We start from the raw sequence: 15531 nt of genomic DNA on the forward strand, positions 1-15531 counted from the left end.
AGAGGAAGGGGGTAAGGAAAAAGCAGTGCGTTACATGGATAAGAATTTAATCCTTTCGTTTACTTATCACCACGGATACTAATAACAGAGCATCTAGCTGCATTTCTGCTTTTTAATTTCTCTCTGGGAAACCTTGGCTGTGTGCGCTGCAGCTGATTTACTGGAAAGTGTCCTAGAGCAGTTCCAGTTTGCCAGTTTTGCCACTATCAAGCAGTCAGGCCCATTGTCATGTGCCATACATCAAATACAGCAGGAAAAACATCAAGGTGGAGTTCAATTTATCCCGTTGTACCTCACGCCACTTCATAAAGCTGAGCTCAGCAAATTTGAACTCCCAGAATTTTTCCAGAAATGTCAGCTTTACTAGCTCCTATCCATCAGCAGCTGATAATTGGGAAGAAAATCAGTGAAGTGGAAGGCTTCTCATGATCAGCAGTGAATTTGACAATGGCTGGCAGAGAGCAGCTTAGCAAAGCTGTGACTGTGCCAGCAGAATGAAGGGGCAAAAGGAGAGGTGATGTGTTTCTGTTAGGTGGATGAATCTCTCTGCCCTGCACTTCCCTGTGTGGCTGAAAAAAGGTGGGCGTTGCTTTTGCAAAGAGTTGTCTGTGTTCAGGACAAAGGTCTTCTTGCTACATCGATTATCAGCAGTGGCATGGGGAACAGTGATTTTCAGGGGGTTACTGAGGGTAACTGGACTGTGTGCAGAGGTCGAAGAAGATGTGTAAGACTTAGCTGATACAGCATTGTTTCTATAGGGTGAGCAGAGATCCTGGATGGATGCAGGAAGAGGATGCTCCTGGTCAGTACTAGCAGAATGAGTGTAGAGGGGTTCTTGCCAGCCAGGGCAGAATTAAGGCTTGTTGGGTTTTTTTGCTGAGTTCTGCACTCAGTTCTTGTGGGGCAGCAATGCATAGTGACTGACTGGTCTTTTATCACATGCATGAGCCTAGGTACACACGCACACACAGGAAATAGTACTATTGTAGCCAAAAAGTGTCTGTGTAAGCCCAGTGTTAGCTCACAGGTCCGTAATTGAACACTGTGTTAGTCAGGTCAGTAGGGGATATATGCATTTCCCAAGTGTTCCTTTCTCTCCCTGTTGGAGAAGGAGGTCACTGGATGTGCTTTTAAGTGCTTGCAATATATGACTTCTTGTTGGATCCATGACAGAAATCTCAGGCCTGGTCTGTGTCCTGAAAATGTGGACAGTTTTATTATGTGGCAGTCTGAACACTTCCGAGACAGCTAGCAGTGTTTCTCCTCTTCCAGCACTGTCCTGCTCCTTCATCCCACATGCATAAAGCCCTCACACACTGAAAATCCTTCTGGATTGTTTCCCCCCAGACATGCTAGGAGGACATCAAGTAGCTAAAAACAACTTCTTGTGAGTAACGTGGCACAGAGTTGGCAATTCACAGAATCGGAATTGTAGAATCCTTAGAGTTGGAAGGGACCTTTAAAGGCTCTCTAGTCCAACTCCCCTGCAATGATCAGGGACACCACAGCTAGATCAGGTTGCCCAGGGCTGGATCCGTAGAGCTGTGTCAGTTTGGGGATGAACAAAAGGTTCTTCACTGAGAGTGGGCACGGCCTCAAGCTGCCGCAATTCAAGCAGCATTTGGACAACACTCTCACACATAGTGCTTGAATTTTGGGTGGTCCTGTGTGGAGCCAGGAGCTGGAGTTGAGGGATCTTGTGAGTCCCTTCCAAGTCAGGATATTTTGTAATTCTGTGATTCTATCATGAGCCCTAGTTTTGTGATGGTAACTGAGCCTCCGGGGCACAGTACCTCATGCCTTGAAGAACCAGGCATTGTTTTAAGCTTGTGTGGGAGGGAGAAATACAACAAGGAGAAATACAAGCAGAAGGCAGGCAGTCTCGAGGAGGGGAACAGGACTAGGCATTCACTGTCCTCCAGATTTCAGCCATATGAATGACCTCCTTTTGGAAGAGAGGCTGGAGCAGAGGTAGAACACATGAATAATAAAGATTTTACTGGCAGAGGTGAAGATGAGTCTAGAGTTCATGATCAAGCATTGCTCCCAGACCTTATAGCTCCCAGAGGCAAGACTGACTTTTTGACAGGTGTCCTCATCTTCATCGTTCAACCAGGCCTGTTTCTCTGTCAGTGGACATAATGCTAATGGACTGCTGCGATAACAATGCTTTCTCATTCTTTTCACAAGACAGCAGATTGAAATCAACAGCTATCACAGTTGTTCTGGGTGCTGAGGTTCTATTTTCACTATCACAGTGGGGAAATAAAAGCTGGATATGTGCAGAAGAGGGGCCAAGTTTAAAAAGTAATCTGCTTAGTAAACCTTTTTCATTCTGTTTCTTTCCCTTTCCACAAATTCCTCTCGGATCTTAGTATCTTTTTAATGGAGTTTAAGAGTAGGAGGCTGCGTTTCTCTAGCAGTAGTCAAAATCTGATTTTTATGTTACCTTTTGCATAGACGGAATTCTCAGCTGCACTAAACAAGCATCTTTGAACTCAGCCCTTCTGCTTTTTGCTGCGCTTGTCACACCAAAAACATTTATGTTTTATGTCCAGTGCGACAGCAACCATGATAGCATACATATTGCTGCCTCCAGCCAGTTGGTCTTTGAGTTTGGACTCCAGTCAGGGCCATGGGCCACGGGGAGCTGCGTTCAGCCTCCTCATCGCTGCAGGAAGCTGGGGCCAGAAGGGTTGGGCTGAGTGCACATCACTGACCCAGAGTGTCATCAGAAGTGGTAGATAAGGATTTGAAGGAGGTGTGTACTCAGCACATCACACAGATAAGCTTTGGTGGGTTTCTGAGTAAGTGGGAAAGCTCAACTCACAAATGCCACAGCTCGAAGCTGCAACTCTTATTACAAGCAAATAATACTTTATTTAAAATAATGATAAAAAAAAGATTTTGGAAGCCTTGATTTGTGAGTGTTTTGAATGTGAGAAGTATGTGGGGGATTTCAGGCCTAAATAAAGTGTTGCTGCTGCCCAGGGAAGTGGTGGAGTCACCATCCCTTGAGGTTTTCAAGAAAAGGATGGACATGGCACTTATGAACATGGGTTAGTGGGCATGACAGTGATGAGTGTACGGTTGGAGTAGTGCTTCTCACAGGTCTTTTCCAACCTAAATGATTCTATGATTCTATGAATTCCAGATGTTTAAAAATTAATCTTAAAAAACAAAACAAAACAAACAGCATTATGCTTCAAAGATTATTTTCTTTTTGGGAGCAGCTTTCCCATTTCCTCCACCCCTGTCTGAGCCCCACAAACCATCCCTCTCCTTTCACCCAGTTTTTCTTCAGGGCTGCTCACAGAATTCAAGATTTCTGCTTCTAAATCAAAGTAAACAAAACCTTCGGATTAAGCCGTCTCTGTTTTACCTTGCTCTTTGAGAGCACCGATGTGACCCAGCCCTTATGGAGGATGGCACAGTTTTAACTTCTCAGCTGTACTAGAGATGTGCAAACATTTCCAAGGCTGCAGAACCTGTGAACATGAGTAGAGGCACAACTTGGGATCTGGAGAATGTGAAATACCATATATCAGGGAATAGACAGCAGTTAAACTGTTGTTTTAAGAATGTCACGTTAAGCATTTGTGTCTGTAATAGCTTGCTCATTGGACTGAAATCATACAGTGGGTGTTGAAAGAGACTAATTCTCAGTCCAAAAGAAGAAAACAAGGATAAGGTGGCTTAAAACCATCACTGTCCTCAGTGGATTTCGTGTTGCCCAAAGTAATCTATATAACATAAACTTTGGATGTGGGGATGCTCCCTAGTTCCAGTAATCTTGTTTCCTGTCCTCTGCAACAGCAGCATTGCCTAGGTCTGTGTTATTTGCTGTGTTTGTCCAACCAAGTTCTAAGTTATTTTAGCCACAACTGGAAATTTTACATTCCCTTTTATATCACTGTAACTCTTGCTACTGCAGCTTTTCTAGGAGGATTCAAGCTGCATTGCATTTCTACCCTCAGTCTGTATGGGCTGCAGATTTTTATTGTAGTGAGCTTTAAAGAGGCCATATCCCGCAGCATCCTACAACTATTGGAAGTTTCAATAATAAAACTAGATGATGGGAGGTTATTTCATTTTTCATTTTCTCAGGGACTAAGTAACCTATGGAAAACCCATTTTTTGGAGCAGGGATGCTTCCTTTTTGGCCTAAATAATAGGCCAGTGTTCTAGGAACATTATGAGCACAGACTGATTTTCAAGAAGGTGAAATAGCTGTAGTCAGTAGAAGAGCATTGCTGAGTAGTTTATTCCACAGACATAAGGTGTTTTTTAAATGAACTTTTAAGGCATCTAGAAGCCTACTGCAATCAGAATTTCATCTATTATTTAGAAAAAGAGTTGAAACTCTCGGGTATTCATTAGGAGAGAAGAGTTGTACAGGCTGCTCAAATATTCTCTCTGTGGTGTTAGAAGTGCAGGTACAACAGGCTCCTGCTATCAAAACAGAAACACAAAAACTTGCAGGATAAGATAAGCGATCCAGATAATAGGTTTGTAAATATAAATGGGCCTTTTAAGCAGTAAAATGCACACCTAAAACACTGCTGCTCGTCTAAATCTGACTATTAATGCAAGCGAGATTTTGAGGGGAAAAAAAGAAGTGTTTGCAACTCCTTGTTTAAATTAGTAGCACATGTCAAAGCCAACAGATTTTATTTTATTTTTTTGGCAGAAGGATTCTGCAGCCCTTGCTGGACACATGAATTCCAACAGGGAACATGAAGATTGCTTGACGTTGTTTCATATCTGGGTTTTACAGGGAGGGAGGGGAAAGAAGAAAGGAAAAGAAGGGCGTTTTCCCGTTTTCCTGGATAATACCATGATGAGCAAAACCTGGCTTCATTGTCTTTCCAAGGACACAGATGACTATGGCTCCAGGCAACAGTGTCTCCTTTTTTTTTCCTATCTTTTTTAAAAGAGAAGGGAAGTGAAGAGCTGCTTGTGTTTTCTCTCCCCTCCACCCCTTCCTCAGGGTTTTTCTTCCAGCGTATATTTCGTTATCAGGTTTCAGAATGTGCTTGCAGCACTGAGTAATACACTGGATAAAGTACCAAACATTTGATATCTTAGAATAACAAATCAGTGGGGAAGGAGCTTTCCTGCTGATGTTGCTTCCATCCATGCTGTACTTACAGGAGTACTGCCAAAAGAAAAACAAAGAGTTTGGTTTCTTTGGGGTTTAGGTATATACAGTAGATAAGTTACTTGGTAACACTCATTTTCATAGCCTTCTATATCTAAGGGAAGCAGTGCTGAAGTAATACATAATACATAAAAACAGTTCTGGTTTTGGTTCAAAACACAAATTCAAAAATGTAGAAGTGAGAACACAGTGTGAGCAAAATGCCCACTTTTTTTCTTATAGCAAGGCCAGAAGGTTTGGGCTGATGCTTCCTCTGGGTTGGTGATGACTTACAGGCCACTGGTGTTCTTTTGCAGTTTAATGAAAAAGTAAGAATACGTTTGAAAATGTTCTAGTTAGGTCATAGGGGTCGTGGAACAGCTTAGTTTGGGAGGCACCTTAAAGACCATCCAGTTCCAACCTCCTCCCGTGAGCAGAGTTGCCAATAATGAGGAACATCCAGAAGTTTGTTCTGCGTGTGGCAAGCTTTTCTGGTTTGTTGTGAGCAGCAGTTTGGATTTGATAATACAGGAGAACATCGTGTAATGTCTGCAGAGGACTCTGTAAGCTACAGACCACGTTACATGTAGCACCACGAATATAGTAAGTGAACGCAGGTGATAAATCTAACACAAGAAACCAGTGCTAACATGTTGTTTGCAGGATAGGGAATACTCTAAGTCAGTAACCTAACCCTTCCTTTTGCAATCATCATAAAGGAGACAGTAAAGCGAGGTTTGTAGGAGGATGAGGCAGTTTTCTGGGAAGCTCCTCCACATGCAGTAGCAGCGTGAGACAGCCTGTCAGTACTTGTTTGGAAAGCTAAGGTGGTGCAGTGGCCTAACCAGAACTGGAAAGCAACCAGGACTTGACCAGATGAGACACTCGTGGGGCTGCCTGTGTGAGGCTCTGAATGTGAAATCAAGCCACTATTCTTGATATGGTGAGCAAGAAGGAGAAAAAGGCAAGAGCGTGGAAGGGACGGTTACAGCTAGAGGCTGGGGAAATCTGCTCATTGCAGAGACATTGTAAATGGATTATCAGCAGGAGGAAATTGCCCTGTCAAGATAAGAGGAAATGCTATTTTGTAATCGTAACATGAGATGAGAATCTAGATGTGGGTGGTCAGGAAATGCTGTATCTTACAGATGCTCATTTCAAAGCATCTTTAAGAATTAAACACAACTGGGATGGGAGGACACAGAGTAAAGCCCAGATCCAAGGATGCTGCTGAGTTGCCACCCTAAATGCCACTCAGTGTAAGGATGCTGCTCCTGCAAGCCAAGGTGTAGGGCAGGCAAATGAGTCTGAACTGAAGACGGCTGTTGAATTATTTCTGGCAAATATATGGAGTGGAAGGAAGAGATCCTCTGAGTCCTGAACGTGGGGCCAGAAGGATCTTCAAGAAAAGAGCAAGGTGTGATGATGAGGTCTTGGGTGAATCAGTTAGCAAAAAGAGTAACGTGAATGTATGTATTTCTAAATTTGATCGTGGAGGAACTCCAGTGTCCCTCCTGATTTTCCTGCAGGGCTGGTTGGCAGGATCTGCTCAGTCAGAGCAGTGAAGTCTGCTGTTGCTTTTCAGCAGAAGACTGGAGCAGGAGTTGCCAACACACAAGCAAGCATAAAGCTTGCAGTCAAAATGCATGCTTTCCCTGGAATATGTCTGCATGCCTGTGGTGTCAGTCTTACCTCTGGTACTGTAAAAAAGCCAAAAGAGTAACTGGAAGAGATATTTAAAACCAAAGCTAAGGTTGACTACGATTAATATATGGCGCAAAACACTTGTATGGTAAATTGTAATGTGTGTAATGTAAAAACAGCAAAGAAATCAAGAGTTAAAGGGGTTACATAGAGAAGACAAGGTAGAAAAGAGCCTGGCTTACCTCTTAAACAGAAACATAATAGAATAATTTCTTTGGCTATTGGAGAGAGATCTACAGTTCTTCCATAGGCTGTTTTGTCTTCCGAACAACTTTGTCCTCTTCTGGGTTGGGATGGAACAACACAGTGCAGTAGAAGCAATACTGTCCAGCACAGACCGTTAGCAGAGTGAGCTTTTGACCTGATGTGAAAGTAATGGTGCTGGACGTGCCCGGCAGCCTAAAGCAGCAGGGTTTGTCATCCTGCAGCTTCTGCAGCACAACCTCACAAAGTCCTTAAAGAAAGGCCCACCCTCGGGGTGTTCTAAAAATTAATCTTAGATTTTAGAATTTAGAATAGTGTTTGTTGTAATGCAGCTATTTTCTTTAACTCTTCATGTAACATGGCCACTGTTGCTGGGGAAGAAAAGTGCCAAATCCTTCCTGTTCTGAGTAAGCCAAGGGGGCAGCTGTGGGAGCAGCATTTTAGTCATCACCGAATGCCATAACTCCCTACTGAAAAAGCAAATAGTCCAAGTAGCCTTGCAGGAGATGAAGAGCTGAAGTCAGATATCACAGGGTGCCTTTGTTGTTTTTTTTTTTCCTGTTAATCAAAATAAACAAATAGGGTTGGGATTGCATGTATTGTAGATACAGTTATACTTGGGTTAATTTTCCTGTGATTCAATAGCATGGGTTTGTCTGTCCTTCCCAGGCATGAATAACCGTGAAGTCTTGGAGCAAGTAGAACGCGGTTATCGGATGCCGTGTCCTCAGGACTGTCCCATCTCCTTGCACGAGCTTATGATCCACTGCTGGAAAAAAGACCCAGAGGAGCGTCCAACTTTTGAATACTTGCAGGGTTTTCTCGAAGACTACTTCACTGCAACAGAACCCCAGTACCAGCCCGGAGACAACCTGTAACTGCCCGGTCTCCACACACTGGCACGAGTTGCCAGGTGTCCCTCGGCCCTGCCCCACCTGCCCTTCAGCGTCCAGCTCCGCGATCGGCTTCCAGGAGCACAGCAGCATCTCCCAGCACCGCTGGGCACAGAGGGGCCGGAGCTGGGAACTCGCGCAGCCCTCGCCTATGACCACTTGTCCTAATAATCTGAATGTCCTGGATGAAAAGGAGAAAAACACTTGGTTTTTTTCTTAATCAAAGACTCCTAAACTGCATTATATTGATGTTTATGTAAACTGCAAAACCTCTGTTCGTTGTAAATAGTAACTCAGTGCCAATAACTGATCCTAGTGCTTTCCTTTTTTTAAAACGCAAAACCTATGTGATTTTAACTAGTCTTCTCCTGATCCAACTAAAAGTATTATTTTCCAGAAGTGGCCTCTTTGTCTAAAACATTTTTTCTTTTCATGTTTTAACAAAAAAAAAAAAAAAGAAAGAAAAAAAAAAAGAATCAGGACAGGTGTTTGGTTTTTTTGCTTTTTTATATATAAAATATATATAATATATATACATACCTGTACATACCGTATATGGGTGCTATTGCAGAGGAAGCTCATTTTGAACAGAATGAATCCTGCTGCAGCAGTACCCAGAAAGTGATAATTTTACTGCAGACATGAAAACACTGGCGAGGTTGTGGAAGCCAGTGGTCTAATTTTTGGCTTTTGCCAAGCATGATTTTTTTAAATTGGATTGCACTTTTTGTTTATGATTATGTACCTGTAGATGGTTGTAACTTTGCTCTTTCAGGAATCATGTGCTGTATTTACAGTAATGTTTCCGATGTTTAACAAGTGTGTGCTGATTTGTTCTTGAAACTAAAATGAACATATTTAAAGCGAGAAAACTACACCATCACCGTTGGAACTGGAAAATGGAAACTGCGAGGACTTCTGGTGTCAGAACGTGTATACTGAAACGTTTCAAAAAAGATTTATTAAACCGTGTAACCACATTCAGATGGTCTTAAAATCATAGCATTTTAGCCACGTCCAATGCTAAACTGTTGGTCACGCAACTAGGATTTTTCTGTTTTACGTGTAACATTTTTCCATTGTAAAATAAGTGTGTTCAGTGTCCTGTACTGCTAATGAAAGTACTTTCTCTGTGTCTGCAAGTTCTCCAGTGGAATTACTATGCACTTCTTTACATTTCATGGGAGATGCACAGAACAAAGTATTACCTTTTCAGTTGTCTGTACCAGCCTTGAATTACTTACGTTTAACCAAAAAAAAAAAATTCCTTTCTATTTCTATTGAGTTTTTAATACTGAGTTGCAAATTTTAAAGTCTTAATTACATTTTGTTATGGTTTATTTGCAAGTTTACATTTTAAAACTGTTTAACTTTCTTAATTTAGTAATTAAAAAAAAAAGAGCATTTTACATTTGGATAGTTGTTCTTTTGTTTAAAGTGTGGAGATAACGGTGGAGAGGAGACAAGAACGTTTCATGAAGGGGTGTCATGCTTCCTATAGGGGCTTCCTATTTGGTAGGAGTGTGCAGACCTATGGGGCATCGTTTCCAGAATTCCCAAGTCAGTATGTTTGTAAGCAGCTGGAGTTCAACTGTAAGGAAGGTGGTTGAGTGCACAGCTGGTTTCTCCTCTGTTCTGCAGAACAGTTTCTTCTTCAGTACTTCCTTTGCTTTTATTGTGAATACATTTACAAGTGTTGCAGGAAAAAAAAAGAATCCATGCCTTGCATTGCTGTCATTGCTTTAAGATACTGTGGCCAAGTAAGGCAGTTAAAGCATTTTTTAATTATTTAACGATTAGGTTGTGAATTTGTAGTCTGAATAGCCACACGATTTCTTAAGAGAACTTCTTTCAGTTCCTGAAATCTAACATGATGATGAACTGAGATTTGGAGAAAATATTGTCATGGTTTTTTTAATATTTTCTATAGAAAGCAGTGACTGCAAATCTTCTTGCAAAGAGAGTTCTGCACTCAGCCTTTCTCCAAACATGAATTTATACGTCAGTGTTGCTTGTTACCAGACTTCCATGATAAATTGGTTAACGTTTTACATGTAGAGTCTATGAGTAACATTATGTACATGCTATCTTCAATGTTTCTGTACCAGTAGCTGTGGAAGACTGAAGAGGCCATAATTCTTGTTGGACTTTTTAAAATCAGCCTCCTCTTAATACTTACAAGGTGAGTTGTGGTCTTTTTTCCCACAGCTGCCCCCTGCCTTAAAGCATCACCTACTGAGCTGAGCTCCCTGCAACAGCTTGGCTGGCTGGTGAAGCCAAAACGTCGCGTACCCAGACAAGGGTTGCGAAGCACGGTCACTCTTCCAAGCTCTATAGCAGATGAGATGAGGCTAAAACATTTGGGATGTTGCCTGTATTTCTCATTGGAAGTAAGCTGAGATGGGGAGTCGTTGGGATTTTATGGCCTTTATTTCTGATTCTCGGGTTTGCGGTTCCTCGTGTCACATTCAGTCTGAGTACTTGCCGGCAGCCGTGTGCAGACTGCTGCTACTACTGGGTGGCAGATCCAGACCATTTCTCATCAGTAGCTCTTCTGCTTCTTTTTCTTAATGTTGGGAGTTCTGTTGTTTGGGTTTTTTAATCTCTCAAATAAAAACATTAGTAAAATTTAAAGAAAGTTGTTAGCATTTTTGCTATAAACTAGTAGGATTCACAGAATCACAGAATTGTAGGGGTTGGAAGGGACCTCCAGAGATCACTGAGTCCAACCTCTCTAGCCCAGGTTGCACAGGTAGGCGTCCAGTGGGGCCTGAACATCTCCAGAGAAGGAGACTCCACCACCTCTCTGTGCAGCTGTGCCACTGCTCCGTCACTGCACTGGGAAGGAGTTCCCATGCACGTTTGTGCAGAACTTCCTATGCTTCAGTTTGTGGCCATTTCCCCTCATCCTGTCACCACACACTGCTGAGAAGAGCCCAGCCTCATCCCTTTGCCTCCAGCTCCTTAGATATTTATAGACGTGGATCAGATCCTCTCTGAGTCTTCTTTTCTCAAGGGTGAACAGACCCAGGTCTCTCAGCCTTTCCTCATAAGAGAGGTGTTCCACGCCCTTTATCATCTTTGTGGCCCTCCACTGGACTCTTTCCAGGAGAGACCTGTCTTTTGTACTGGGGAGCCCAGAACCGGACACAGTACTCCAGGTGAGGCCTCACCAGGGCAGAGATTTTTTCCTTAGCCAATGTGTATATACCACACATAGCTGTGTGGTGACCGTAAAGAGAGAAAATATCTAAAAATGTCCTCTTCTCACCAATAATTGTGTTTAATATGAGGCTAAATAAATCACAACCAGGAGAAGACAGTTGGCCAAAAGCTCCCTGCTGCAGCCCACCTGACACCAAACCAACGTGAAGAGGCAACCTGCCAACAGCTGGGAGGACTCTGGGGGTGACTCCTATCTCTATGCAGATTCGTGCAACACCAGTCCCATGAGAAATGACAGGCAGAAATGCTACACTGCTGCAAAGGGGACAATTGATACAATTAATGTCTGATGACATCTTTCTGTGGGAAGGAAAAAATGTGAGATGTGGTGGATGCTCCAAAAAGATCCAAAGCTTGTCAAAGGCACTGGCATGACATTCTTTGGCTTCTGCAGATGGTATTCAACTTAGTTCTATGTGATGCTCAGACTTTAGTATAATTACCACTGTAGAAAATAAATACAAAGTAAATACAAAATGGAAAACTGATTAACTGCTAACATTACAAAAATAATCCCATATGGAAAATCTGTCTGCAGCGCAAGCGTTCCTCATGAGGTCTCTATACTGGGAAGAACTCACTGCACACCACGAGGGCAGAGTGCTGCACGTATTTGATGTTGCCACAGAACTCAAAGGTGAGTGGGAAGTTGGTCAGATTTATTTGGATAAGCCCCATCCATTTCTCAGATGCTTAAATAAAGAATGCAGCACGCTAATGATTGCTACCATATTGCACCCTGAGGGTCTAAGGGCCTCATGCGAGCCTGAACCCAATATATGAGAGCTATTAGTGTATATACAGTAGCTCCTCTTCTAATGCGAGACAATATTCATCCATCAAAGATGGCTTTTCCTGTCTAATGGGAAATTACCACCAGCGGTGCAGACAAAAGCATATTTATTTTCTCAAATCATGTCAGTTTGAGGGTCTGTCTGTCTTTCAAGAATAATTGAAGTCTGTTTGCAGCTCAGAAATCTCATTGTGTTCTGCAATCTCAGTAAGCGGTGACTATAATTTCCTGTGACTTGACTCATGCACTGAAGGGGCTTCTGTGCGTCAGGGCAGTGTTCCCTGCCACCTTCACTGAAAGAGGGAACACTCATTTTGGATTTTCCTGCACACACCAAAAGAAAATCCACTATCTATCAGCAGAAAAGGAAAAAGGACTTCTGGCCAGGCTGCCGCCCACACAACATGAAGCTCTGCCTCCCAGGGCCATTGGCTTACCAGGAGCGGCTCTGATAGCTGAAACCGGGATGCTGACATTCAGTCTGAACATGAGAAGGGAAGTGCCAGCTTCACTTCTGTCTATGAGATGTTTTCTGTTAATGTTTAATACAGCCAGTGTTCATGTGTGCTTATATCAAAACGTAATTCACACGCAACATCTATACCTACACAAACATCGCTTCATCTCCTTGTATTCTCCTCTGTAGCAGCACGCTTAACAAAAACGCATTTGTAAAACAGGATTTGAGTGGATTAGAGGACAGAATGGTTTTAATAACAAAAAAGCTTCTGTTGTAGTCTTTCTTTTTTCCTCTTTGCTAGCTCTCACTTCTTGCCCAAGCCAGGAGAGGGGCGGCGAACACAGCCCTGCAGTGTTCAGGGCCTGCAACCATGGCACAGAGCTGATGCAGATGATTCCCGAGTCAGGGAGGAGAAACGTTTCTCCCAAGGGCACAGCTGCAGCATGAGGCCTGCAGAGGGCCAACAGGGAGAGGAGTGCCCTCCTGGGATGCACAGTGTTACGTGTGGGCTGTACCACATGGTGTGTGTGGAGAGAGCCAGAGGTCTCAGCACAGGCTGTGCTGGCGGCACCTGCGTTACACTGCAGGCCATCATATGACAGCAGAGCAGACAGCTCAGGCCGCAGGTGTTTTTACCCAATGTAAACATCTTTTCTGATGAAGAGAGAGTGAGTAGCATACATCTAAGATGGTCAGAATGCCCCAGGACCTGCACGTCTGTGGCTGAAGGGAAGGCATTATGCCTGCCCACCTGAGGCAGATGAGAGCCAGATTGTTTTGCTCGTTGTTGGGAGTAACTCAGCATTAAGCTCCATAAATGGCTATAAGGGCAAAGAGCACAGATATAAGATTCTCCTCCTTCCTGCCTGGCCGGGCTGCAGCTCGCTGAAGGCACTGGGCCACCTTTTTGTGCGTCAGCATTTGTTGCTGAGCCCCAGCACCCAGAGGTGTAATGCTGCTGGCTGTCCCATCTCCACACCAATCCTTGGGGCTGGAGCAGGCAGTTTTTCTTTTCAAGAAAAAATAAATAAACAAAAGGTATGAAAGGTTTCTGACCATTTCGTAGCTTTATCACTTACTCTGGGGTTCACCCTCGTGCTCAGGGCCTGCCCAAAACCTTGGCACCACTAACCCAGTATTCATTTGGCTGACTTCCAACCCCATCACACCTCAGGATTTCCCTCAGACGTTGTCCAGGAAGGCTCCCTCCTGCTGGAAAATGGATGAAGCAGTGCAATCAAGTGGAGCCAAAAACAGGTCTTCAGCCACCAGTGACTTCATGGGGGCCAGACTGACACACGGCTCAGCTCCATCTGCACTGACAAGCCAGGAGCCAGGAGCGGGTGCTAACTCCTGATCTGCTAAAAAAAAAGTGAAGAGCCACACTGGGAATTGATTTGTAGTCTGAACACAGAGGCTGATGTACGTTTGATCATCTGAGAACTAAAGTTTGCCCTCAATTCCCATGCCTCCCAAGTGCAGCCGGGTCTTCAGTGAGCTTTGCACATGACCTCACATACATCCCATGTATCAAACATACACCGCATCCTGAACATTTGCATATGGCACATGTCTTCTGTTCCACTTGGGTGGCCGTACCCTCCTGCCTCTCACCCCTCACTCACCGCATGGCTCCCCATGCATTACTCTGGCTGTGTGTTGCTGAAGAAGTACATCCTCTGGTCTTGCGGAGAGAGGGAGCTCTGTTAATTGTCAAATGCTGAGTGGGTAATGATCAATGGATGCCTAATTGGAAGCAAGAGGGAATAAAATAGGTATTACTTAGCTCCTGCTCTTAATTAAGGGGATACAGAATGCTGTGGGGAAAGTCTTAAAAAATGGCAAGAGGGTTTTTGTCATTATGCAAGGTTTAATTAGAAGTAGTGCATGAGCTGATGTGGAGGCACTGTTTCGTCCCCTTTCAGGTGTCTCTCCAGGACGTGACTAAAAGATGCCCAAGCAAAAGCCTAAAAAAATTGGAAAATATTTGTGTAGGCATGTGCCTGGCATGGTACGCAGCAGGGCATGGAATTAAACCCCTCACAGCGCAACAGCAGCAAGGACCTAATGAATGAAACAACAATGGAATGAAATGCTCATTTTGATGTCTCCAGATTAACTCACATCACTAACCTGAAAAGCTGAGCAATGTGGAGTGCTTTACTCCAAGCAGTGAATCATTTGGGAGCAAAAGCATTTATGATGGAATTAATTCTGAGTATGTAAATGCAGTACAAGATGCAAGAAGCAGCACCAGGCATTGGCATTGTCTTCCTGATAATATATATATATATATATATATACATATATATATTATATATATATATATTACTCCTGAAGGAAGAGCAACCTCTTTTTATAAAGAACAGCTCTGTGTGATCCTGCCAATGCAGATAACCCAACCTTGCATTTGAATATTTAATCTGTACCTTCTGTGATGGGCCCAGTATGACACAGCATATTCTGCTTTTAAATACCATACAGATGAGAAAGTAACTTTAAAGCATTCTGAGTTTGATCCAGTGCTTTGTGAAGGCAATAAGCACACTTCAGAACAATAAAACGATTTCCAGAACACAATCAGGATGACTCGGGTTTGGAAATTCTGGGATAAACTTAGACAAGTTTTCTAAGTTTCCTAATCCAAAAGGAGTTAACTGCTTGTACAACTTTGTGGGTAGGTATTTAGGTGGACCTCAGCTTTGCTTTTAAACCTGCTCAGTAGTATTGTTACCAATTAGCAGTCTTCTATGCATTTTGTGGGGTTTTTTTTTCTCTTTTTTTTTCCAGACTTCTCAGAAGGTAGCTGAAGCACAAGTGAGAGGAAGTACTCCATGTGAAAAACAGGAGTGTGAGGAGAGACCTTATCGCTCTCCACAACTGTGCAAAAGGAAGTGAAAGCAAGGTGTGAGTCAATGTCTTTTCTCAGGCGACAAGTTATATGCTGCAGGAAACAACCTCCATCTGCACCAGGAAAGGTTTACACCGGATAACAGGAATAATTTCTGCACAGAAGGGGTGGTCAGGCATTGGAATGGGCTGCCCAGGGAAGTTGTGGGGTCACCATCCCTGGAGGTATTTAAGAGACATGTAGATGTGGTGCAAAGGGACA

At 43.3% G+C, this 15531-nt stretch overlaps 1 protein-coding gene across 6 annotated transcripts in view; it reads left to right on the forward strand.

Annotated features, from left to right (window-relative positions):
* The window catches only part of FYN (FYN proto-oncogene, Src family tyrosine kinase), a 128453-nt gene extending 118797 nt beyond the window's left edge, over nt 1–9656 (forward strand). For all 6 annotated transcript variants that reach the window (XM_065734917.1, XM_065734933.1, XM_065734954.1 and 3 more), the window contains one exon: nt 7718–9656. In XM_065734917.1, the coding sequence (XP_065590989.1) occupies nt 7718–7926 (209 nt within the window). In that variant the 3' untranslated portion in view covers nt 7927–9656. The remainder of the gene's footprint in view (nt 1–7717) is intronic.
* The last annotated feature ends 5875 nt before the right edge of the window (nt 9657–15531 follow it).

The sequence above is a fragment of the Cyrtonyx montezumae genome, unplaced genomic scaffold (genome assembly GCF_038088225.1).
Source record: "Cyrtonyx montezumae isolate F1298 unplaced genomic scaffold, pur_monq_1.0 scaffold_0, whole genome shotgun sequence".
Classification (NCBI taxonomy): domain Eukaryota; kingdom Metazoa; phylum Chordata; class Aves; order Galliformes; family Odontophoridae; genus Cyrtonyx; species Cyrtonyx montezumae.